This window comes from Salmo salar, chromosome ssa02 (assembly GCF_905237065.1).
Source record: "Salmo salar chromosome ssa02, Ssal_v3.1, whole genome shotgun sequence".
Taxonomy (NCBI): Eukaryota; Metazoa; Chordata; class Actinopteri; order Salmoniformes; family Salmonidae; genus Salmo; species Salmo salar.
This window is the reverse complement of record NC_059443.1, coordinates 43,438,790-43,449,588: the sequence shown is the minus strand read 5'-3', so window position 1 is coordinate 43,449,588 and position 10,799 is coordinate 43,438,790. Positions and strand designations below refer to the sequence as shown.

The 10,799-nt window shown below is 40.3% G+C and overlaps 1 protein-coding gene across 1 annotated transcript in view; it reads right to left on the bottom strand.

Moving 5' to 3' along the window:
• Positions 1-8,771, bottom strand: part of LOC106583590 (sal-like protein 3) — an 18,014-nt gene extending 9,243 nt beyond the window's left edge. The window contains exon 1 of the mRNA XM_014167956.2: positions 7,348-8,771. Within this exon, the coding sequence (XP_014023431.1) occupies positions 7,348-7,429 (82 nt within the window). The 5' untranslated portion in view covers positions 7,430-8,771. The remainder of the gene's footprint in view (positions 1-7,347) is intronic.
• Between the last annotated feature and the right edge of the window lie 2,028 nt (positions 8,772-10,799).

Genomic DNA, 10,799 nt, shown 5'->3' with positions numbered 1-10,799 from the left:
AACAAGAATTGGAAATTGAGGTATCACTACTTTTCAACAATCCCTTTCATTGCTACAATGTGTTGGTCTACATAAATGTGTCATAGAAACGTATCACCACATTCATTTATTTATTTAATTTACTTTGTGAACTGATTGAGATCATATGTGAATCATCCATACCCCTATCGCTAAAAATAAAAGCAGATGACAGTAGTATAATGCAAATATTCAATATATATATATGTTTTGGTTTGTCGGCCTACAATCTGGAATGTACAGTTTGTTACGTACTGTAAGGAATATATTTTCATGACTAACATTGTGAAGGGTATCGCTGTCTTATTGACATAACTAGAGACTTCTTTCTGGGAAGATAAGCATTTGATTTCGGGGTTCATTTTCTCATTCCGGAGAAAATCTCTGCAAAAAAAAATTTTTTTGTGGTAAATGAAACATTTTTTTTTTTTGAGATGATACAAATGAACTGTACTTTTCTAGAGGAAGTATAATACACAAGACAGGTTGTTCTTTAGGTTCTATGCGACTGAAGCTAGATCTTGTTTAGTGTGAATGTGACTTTGTGTGTGTGTGTGTGTGTGTGTGTGTGTGTGTGTGTGTGTGTGTGTGTGTGTGTGTGTGTGTGTGTGTGTGTGTGTGTGTGTGTGTGTGTGTGTGTGTGTGTGTGTGTGTGTGTGTGTGTGTGTGTGTGTGGTGGGGGGTGTATTGATTCTCTTATAGCATGAGAAAGGAAGGCATTAGAAAATCCAATGCGGTTTTCATTTCTTTAAGAGTCTTCCTTTACTCAAATGCAAATATGAAACTCAACACAATCAATAGGGGGATTGTAAGACTTTGTATCGTTGTAGCCACTATCTTGCTCAGCAATCTTCGGCATGCTAACTGAAACCGCTAATCTCACATATTACCTCAAAAGAGGTATTCATGCTCTCTACTGATTCTGTGAAAGCCACTGAGCAATGTATTCAGCAAATTATTGAGCAATTACAAACTCACCATTCTTAAAGGTCCAATACAGCCATTTTTATCTTAACATTAAATCATTTCTGGGTAACAGTTAAGTACCTTACTGTGATTGTTTTCAATTAAAATGGTCAAAAAGAAACTAAAATAGATTATTAGCAAAGAGCAATTTTACAAGCAAGAATTGTTCTATGACTGTCTGAGTGGTTTGAGTGGGGAGGGGAAAACTGAAAACTAGCTATTATTGGCAGAGAGGTTAAGAACTCTCTTTCTTATTGGTCTGAACTAATTTACTGCCTGGTGATGTCACCAGGCAGGCCAAATCTCCATCCCACCAAAACAGCCTGAAATTTCAGGTGGTCTTTTCAAAACAGCTCTTACACTAAAAGGGCATTATCGCAGTATTATTCCAACCTCATAGTGTGGAAATATATACACAATCATGTTTTTGACTGCACTGGGCCTTTAACAATTTCCATATTCACTAACAGCAGAGAAAACACACACGCCACCCCTTCATCCCAAACACACACACACCCACCCACCCACACAGATGTGTGAGGTACAGTCATACATGCAAACACCCGCACGCACACACACACACACACACACTTGCAATTCATATCAACTCCATAATCATGCAAAATAAATAAAAAGCACCTGAAATGTTAGAATTTTTATTTTTTATTATACAAGTTACAAAAGCTTTTTACTCAGGAAATTACATTATCTAATTTAAATGCTTCTCTTTTGCCTAAACAAACACCTTTTCTTATGATATCTAATGCTTGATGACATGATAGCATGGCCTGAACCCTCTACCAAGCACTTCCACTTAGGTCCGAGTTTAGCCTTAATCACGTATCCCCGGACTCGCCAACTCCTCTTCCCATTTAAAAAAAAGCATTTTTCTCAAGCATTTAGGAGAGCTTAGGATCCTTAAAAGAGAGATGAATCGCTATAGGTCCAGCCCAAGCTGTAAGAGAGGGGGGTGAGGAGGAGGGCAAATAAGGATGCCTGCTGGGTTTAACAATGTTAGAATTCCTGTACCAATTGCTTTTTTCCATTGCATTATTTTTCTCACTATCTCCCCCAATTTCCCTGTGTTACTTTTACATTTCGTCTACCCTATTTATTTTGTACTATAACCGTCCCGTCAAGATGGCTAAGGAGCAGAGGACATTCCCAAAATGCCACCTCTCCATAACACACACACACACACAGACACACACACACACAGACACACACACACACACACACACACACACACACAGCGGTGACAATCCCTGCTGCCTCCCTCCAAGACAGAGTCAGTGGTGATGATGTATGTACGCCACGTCTCAAACAGCTCCTCTCGGATCTCCCCACCAGGACCATCACACACATCCCCATCCGCACCTGCAGAGCAGTCCCCCACCAAGCAGAGCTCTCTATTTCACAGGCCTGGCCCTCACGCAGAGTGGTACAGTAATATCCTATTCTCTCTGACAGAGGGGCCTTTGTCACTGCATGCAGATGTGGCCCCAGCCCAAACATTAACGATTTGTTTGCGTAAGCGTGTGCAATACAGTATTCAATGACGGCCCTCTCTCCGGATGATTGTTTGTCACATGACGTTGGCGAGCTCCTCTTCATCAAGGGGAATGATAGTTATTGTGTGTTTTTAAGTGCTAGGGGTTGTAATTAAAAGACAGCCATATTGGGGTGCCTTCTTCTTCTTAGAAACAGATTTGGCATGGCTGTGTGGGTGGTCCAGAGTCTTCCACTGAAATGATGAGAGAGGATTAAAGCAAAAGCCAAACAAAGCCTCACTGAATGGCAAGTGGGGATACAGCCCATGTTGTCACTGCTATCAGGATGTTCCCTCGCTATATATCATCTCTCCTTTATCTCTTTCTTAATTCCATCCATCCACTTCAATATTTTTTCCCTCTCTCGTTTCGCTCGTTCATCTGCAAATGTTTACTAAGTGTTAGCAGACACCCTAACACTGTGTCACGTAAAGAGGTTTGACATTATGAACGGCTGGAGAGGATTCACTTTAAATAGTTGTATTTTCAGTTTGTGTGTGTGTGTGTGTGTGTGTGTGTGTGTGTGTGTGTGTGTGTGTGTGTGTGTGTGTGTGTGTGTGTGTGTGTGTGTGTGTGTGTGTGTGTGTGTGTGTGTGTGTGTGTGTGTGTTCTCCCTCACCCCTGGGGAAAGAGCTCTAAAGGGACTAGATGCAGAGGAAGCAGCAGTGAGATGAAAGCTTGTCACTGTTAACACTGTCTAGGACAGGGGTAAGCCACGCTGCCAAGGTCAATGGGACAGATGTTCTAATTGCATTATGAGCTTGACATCTAGCCGCAGCCCCCTGGCAGGGCGAGGTGGGCAAAGGTTAAGTCAGCCAGCTCTATCGGAGCTTTTCTAACCAGCCAACTTCAGCGCAAGTGGCTGGGACGCCTGGGGGGTGGGGTTGGTGGGCGGGGAGGGGAGGGGAGGGGAGGGGGGAGTAAGGGGGAGTAGGGGGGGGGCGAGAGAGGCTTGTTGGCACTGCATACGATTCCACTTTTTCAGGGCCACCACACAATAGGGCCCTAAAGTGGTACATTGGACAACAATGTAAACTCCCCACAAAAGCCCTAAGCACAAAAAAAAGGTCAAATCAAGGCGGGATTTAAATAACTGATAAATCCCAATTAGACGCAGGCAGGAGGTGTAACGCAACCGAGAGCAACAGCATGATATCTGAATTGCAGAACCTGGAACCCCGAAAAGATATTACATAAAAATAGAAGGCTGGATTCATCCAATAACATTTAGAAAAACTTCTACTATGGTGTTTTTAATTCGATGATTACTTGATGCAATAGGTATAGCAACTCCTTTCTGTAGGCCTATGTTACCTTGCTGTGTCGTGACTGAGAGGTTACACACAATCAGCCAGGTCGGCGACTAACAGAATGGATATTAAGTCCTAACAGTGAAAGAGAATTGGACCCTCTGAATTCCTTCGTACAACCTATGCCATTTTTACTTCAGGCAGAGTAATCAATAGTGTTGTCAGTAGCTGTACAACGGCAGTACGTAAACTGATCACAGTTACATCATACGTTTTGTCTGACATAAAGTGGTATAGTTACTTCAGGTCGTATCGGTGGAAATACGGCATTGTAGGGTATCTTATCGAATGGTCTATCACTGTCTTTTGTCCAAAGCGTGAGAAGGATTCTCTCAGTCTCTCAGTCTGTCCTGACAACAAGCAAGTCAGTGCATTCTTCCAACATTAGGAAGGATCATCCATAGCAATCGACATCAACTTATTAAAATGTTAACCAGTTTGGCGTCAGTAGTCCTCACACAGCCATCATGTATGGCGTGTGTGTGTGTGTGTGTGTGTGTGTGTGTGTGTGTGTGTGTGTGTGTGTGTGTGTGTGTGTGTGTGTGTGTGTGTGTGTGTGTGTGTGTGTGTGTGCGTGTCTGCATACACATGTCTATGAGTGAGTGTAGCCTTGTGTGCAGTCAGGTCACCCGTGATACAAGTCAATATTGAAATTTGCCGTCTGAGAAACATGTAAGAACGTCTAATTCTGACGTGAGACTCTGAGAGCTGGTAGCAGCGTGATCCACCGACTATGTTCATCTTCATCTCTTTTCAAAAGTAAAGACTTAGAAGGCAGAAGGAAAGAGGCATTCCCCTCAAATCGATTTTGCCCCAAGAGGAAAATATCCAAAGCAACATAACTGAAGAGGGCTTTCTCATTGACACAGCTGTTTGATATGAGAGAAGGAGATGTGACTTGTTCTTGAACAGGCCCATGACAGTAGGCTCTTAAGTATGCGTCACATAGAGCACTTCTTTTCTCACCTTATTGAATTCATTGGAAAATACTGATTTCCTTCACGTAAAACGCCCTTATAGTTAACGAGGATCATCTTTAAATGAATGCTTTCCTTTATAAGGTCATTATTGCCCTCTAAAACACAATAGACGACATATGACAATCATGACCACGCTGTTCTCAGCATATATGCCTGTAATTAATAGATGCCATTTTACTATCCATGGTTCTTGACATATACAAGAGAATGTATTTCTAGCCTGATATACAGATTATACTTTAATGCTGGCTTTACTCTTGCAGTTCATAGCTATAATAAACCAACAAGCGAGGCAAGTGTGATGTACTGTCCAATCAGCTTAGCTAGCTACATTACATTTTTTGGGACACTGACTGCCCTATTCATGTGTTACGCATGGTATGATAAGACAACGCGTAAATAAATGAATCACAACCCATGCTCAGCATTGTGACTGGTCACCCTAAAATGTTCACAAGGAAATAAGACTATTATTTGTCCCTAGGGATGACATCACACTTTTCTCTATTTTACAGGATCAGTACAAAGGATGCTGTATGTGCTGGTCAGCGATGGTTCAAGATAATGACAGTTGTTTGTCGAGAATACCACGTAAGCTGTATGGATAGTCAATAAGAAATGCTGACTGACACGTTACACTCTTCCTCGATCTAATAGGAAGAGGGAAAATAACGTGTTGGTAATTTCAGTGCTGTTAAAATGACTTGAAAAATCCTTAGGATTGCAATATTTTGGAGAGGAAAAACAAAGAGGTATTGTGAAGGTTCAAAATTATAAAATATCGCATTAAAATTAAATATATTTATATTATTTTTAAGGTATATAGGATATTTTGCAAGCTGCAGATACTTAAATTGTTTTTACAAATAATTATGTAGCTTGATCACGATCCCTGAAATATAAAATAAATAACAAAACAAACAATGTAAGTAAAATATTGAATGAATCTTTCCTCAATACTGAATCGTGCATAATTACCCATGTATGAGTTTACATGTGCATTAGACTACATTGTAGACAGATCACCGGAGCCTGATGTAAAACGCTATCGAAGATTTGTATTCGATAAAAAAGGTTTTTTCAACATTAATATATGGAGGATTTTTTTAAATGTTGATTTAAAAAAAATGCCAGGATAGGCTATAAAAACAAACTGACATGGATTTTCGTGTCGTGTGCTTTGGGTGAAGATTTCACTTTGGTTTTCTAATTAAAAGGTTTTATACTCTTCAGGCGCATGCAGCACATATTACTAAAAAAAGGTGACCCCTTTCACACGGCTAACCCTGTCAACTGATCGTGTAGACATAGGGAACTACAGGAAACAAACCAAGTGTGATACATTTATGTGAAGGAGTAAACAAAAACATTTCCATGACAAAACATGCTCTGCACTTAATAATCTATCGCAGAATATGCAATCCGCTCCTTTGAATGCCAAGATACGCATCGACACTGGAAAATAACCTACCGTATGCCAACATAAATAAATCAAAAGACTATGTATTGTCCTCTTTTATGAAGAAACTGTTATGCAATGTATTGATGTAAATACTTTCTCAAATTCCGAAGCCATAAATATGATGCGGAGCGTGGTATGTTCAACATAATTACATTGCTTGCTATTTTAAATGTTTACATCGTGTGTGTGTGTGTGTGTGTGTGTGTGTGTGTGTGTGTGTGTGTGTGTGTGTGTGTGTGTGTGTGTGTGTGTGTGTGTGTGTGTGTGTGTGTGTGTCAGAGAGAGAGAGCGAGAGAGAGCCACAGCTACTGATGAGGTTGCGTTTATAGAAAAAAACATTTTTGATTAATATAATACTTGAACTCATATTAAAATAGTTTCAAACTGTATAGTTTCTTGATACGAAAACTATCGGAGTTTCTTATGAACCATACTCTGAAACAGATAGCTCACTTGCACTCGTATAACGCAGTAGGAGATCTATTTGCATGTAAAAACTAAGACAGGTATGAAATTGTTGTTGGGAGTTATCGAATTAACACTGTTAAATGCCGACTTAAGGCCATTGCATTTGCTTGTGTTATGTTGCTTTGTTACCTAAAAGCACAACCAACGACCGTAGGCTATTAAAAGTGCCGTCAAAAGTGTTTTTGATAGTACCTTAGCGTGCTCTGAATAAAGCTTGAAATGTCACCAAATGACTTTCTTGTAATAAAACAGGTAGGCTAGTTATTGGAGTAAGTAAAGAAATAGTTCCCAGCTCTTTTGGCGGTTGCGTTGGGTTTCACAACATGATGAAACCGGTGGAAGCGACAAGGAGAGCTATGCGTAAAACCATAAACAAAGTTTCGCAGGGACCACGACATATAGATGTAGAAACACTTTCTATTTGAAGTCATATGACCGATATTATAAAGTCACTTCTACATAAAAAAAAAACGTGCCTTTCCAACACAAATTATGTCCCGGAAAAGCTTGTATTCGGAGAAAACAATACGTTTTGTAGACTTGGACATGCGTTTAAAAAGATTGTCCCACCCGCAGATAGAAGCATAACTTACCATTTTCGGACACCACCCCGGCTATTGTGGGATCCTCGTCCGACTTGAGATGCTGTGGCTTCGCTTGCTTGCGACGGGACATGCTGCTGGTACGCTGCGAGATGTTTCTGCTTTTTGCAGATACATCAGCAGCGACCGAATGAAAAACTAAAAAAAAAAAAAATCACAAATAGTCTGGTTGCAAAAATTACGGGAATTAGCTAGTGTTGCTGTTGCGTGGATTGCGCATGTCGGTATATAATTATGATAGTGAATAATGCATTGCGATTAATGGTACTGTGTGAGAGGGATTGGCTGAAGTCCAGCGGACACACACTGGATATGGTAATGAGGGACAGACTAAGCAATTAGCTGCTTCACTCTCAGACTATCTGTCTCTCTTCTCTTGCTATCCACCTCCTCCAACAACACACCAAATCTCGCTTGTTACGCCCAGCATTCATGGGGGTCTACGTCGCGGAAGGTCAGCTTTTCTCCTTTTCTGTGGAGCTTTCTTTCACTAGTGCTGGAGATTCATTGATGCAATTCTTTTCTTGCGTGTATCCAATACTTCAGCCATGCTTTTAAGTAGTATTTTCCACTTGGGTTGTGAACTTGTGATAATTTAGATGACGGAATTCGAACAGTTTGCCTCAATGCTCATACTTTCCATCCATCTTTTCTTCCATCTTATTTAGGCTAGATAACTTTTGTCCCACGACTGAGTACTTCCTCTGAATGTGGCTGTGTGCATCTGAAAGTGTTTTTAATGTCCCAGAAGCGGTTCAGTCTTTTTTTTTTAATCTTCATATAATTGACAGCATCTTCATTCAAATAACCTCCTTGCCGTTGGACATCAGTCGCCGACACCCGCTAGAAGCGGATGACACGGATAAAGTTTTTGAGGATGGTTGTGAGTTTTTCCCAGTGCGCCTTGATGATGCAATTCCGTTGTAAAGGGGAATTATAAAAGTTCGGTTTGATTGCCAGCGAACAAGCAAGGAACATACTCGTTCGAATTGACACTCAAAGTTTGTTTTGCGTCTTCTCAGAATCGGCGCGCCTTGTCGGAGTTATGAAGTACGAAATAGTTCCTTGTCTCTATACGCACCTAATCGTTTGTATAATGAGCGTTTATTAAAAAGATTAAAAAATACACCCCAACTGGCGCTGCTGAGTGGCTAGATGTGCTCTTCCCCCTCGTGGTGCTTTGCTCCCGGCTGCGCGTTTGTCTCGAGCTGCTCTCCAAAGTCCCCTCTCTTCCGTCAGTTGCTCGCCAAAGACCCCGGTCCTTTCCAAAGAGCTTTTGATCCGAAAAAACATCTATCTACGTACTCATATGTCGGACATGAAAGTCGTCTTCGACTTCACTTGATGGTTCGTAACAGGAGCACTGCTTGGGAGGTTTGATGTAGCCGTTGTTGCCCTCGCCTTTAGCTCGGTGTGTGGGGACTGTGCTGTGTGTGAGAGAGTTAAACCTTGGGCTAGGTTCAGCCCATTGCGTTGAGCGACCGCTAGGATGTACCACACCGTTATTGTTTAAAAGCATCACATTAGGCTATGGATTCCACGACGGAGCGATTTGATACCATATAGACATATATTTCCAAATATCAACCATCGCAATCATCAGTTTGTCTAAAGTGTAGTAAATAATATTGACCTATAAATGGGTCTGTGACTTTATGCGTATCTGATTAGATTCCGTTTCCCTATAGCTTCTAACATTAATTTATTGCGAACAATGTACTATATATTTGATCATATAGGCCTAATTTTAATTTTTGTACATAATGTGGAAGAAAACATTGGAAACAAAAGTTTTGACACAAAGAGTTAATTTGTATTTCATTGTACATTTCACTTTGGTGATGCTGTGCTGGAGGCCTACTTCACCCCCTTTTGATGCAATATTATACATTTTTTTAAATAGAGTTATTATCCACAAAGAGCGTTTATTTGCAGCAGTCTACAATTACATGTTTGGTGTGCAACGTGTTTTAGTTCAGTTTCAGTTCAAGATAGGCTATAACAAACAACCAATAACGTATTTCCATCTGTGAAATAATATCAATGTGTGTTTTTTTTCCTCTTCCTCAGTGTCCTCCTGTGTTAAATAAACATGCCCTGGCTACATTTTCTTGCAAATGGTGATTTACATTGTAGCCTAGTAGCCTACTTTGCAAGGGTGGGACTTGGGGCGGTTGGGAGGGGTTCATTCGGGGGAAGGACCGTATGAGTGACAAACACCTGTGTTGCCATATTTTATCAATCCCTGCATGGCTTACGTCAAGCATTTTTTTCTTCTGATTTTCAAAAGTCAGATTGTGTTAATCACATAGAAAACGGTAAGTAATAATGAATTTAGTTATTTTTCATATCATAGTAGACTATCGGTTTGTTTCTCTTCCCTGATGCAGAAACGAACAGGAATGAGCATTTACCCGTCGTGCATGGATACCATTCTAACACTTTAATATTTCCTTACTGTGAAATTCTGTATAGCCCTTTATATATATCCCCCCCCCCCCAAAAAAAAATGCTATTTAATCTTTCTCAACAATTACATCAATAAAAGTGCACTTTTCCTATTGTCCCCAAATCAAACAGCAGCTTATCAACCAAATGGAAATGATTTGATAAGGTAGGTTCTTAAACATATGTCAGCTAACCTAAGAAATACGATTATAAATGACATTCTTAGTTTCTATCGTTTTATTTCCTATAGTGCACCTTGTTAGAGGATCCTATGTGTTTGCTATCAAGATAGGCCTATAGCTGAGTATTTTCCATTGCATTGGGCTGGGTCTTTTCCCCTGTGTCTAACATGTAGTGAGATACATTTTCATTGACAACAAGGTCATCCAATGAGCAAACTTTAAAAAAATTCCATCATCCCCTTAGAAGTTATGTCCAAAAGGATGTTATTATCTGGTATTAATAGATGCAGCCCTGTGAAGACAAAATCAGCTATTGATAATTGCAAGGAGTATACCGCAGCTACTGTATCGATCGGCGTGTCCTCCATTCCCCTGGTATGGAGAGATAAGAAGACAGACTCTTTAGAGCAATATAATTTATTTTGACCTATCTGCTTGCTACAGACTTATGATGAATAGCTAGAGTGGCTAAAGTCCTTTATCACGAAAGTTACCCCTTGATATAATATTGATTCTTTATAACTAGCTCGCCACACAAAAATCAAACTGTCCACTTGGCCATCATCATCATCAATATCATCACAAAGGCAGAGAAATGAAGATCCCCTGTGCCTTCTAAAAGGAGCTCTCACAATCTCCTCTCTAATCTTTACTTCGCTGATGATGAAAGGAAAAGAAAAGATACAAAATGCCATTTAATCCTGTACACACACACCTTGTGTGAAAGGAAGACACAATTGGATCAGTAGTATTGTCGACTGGAGAAGCTTATGTTGAAATTGTTAATTCAGTTTGTGATTGATGTAGCCTGTG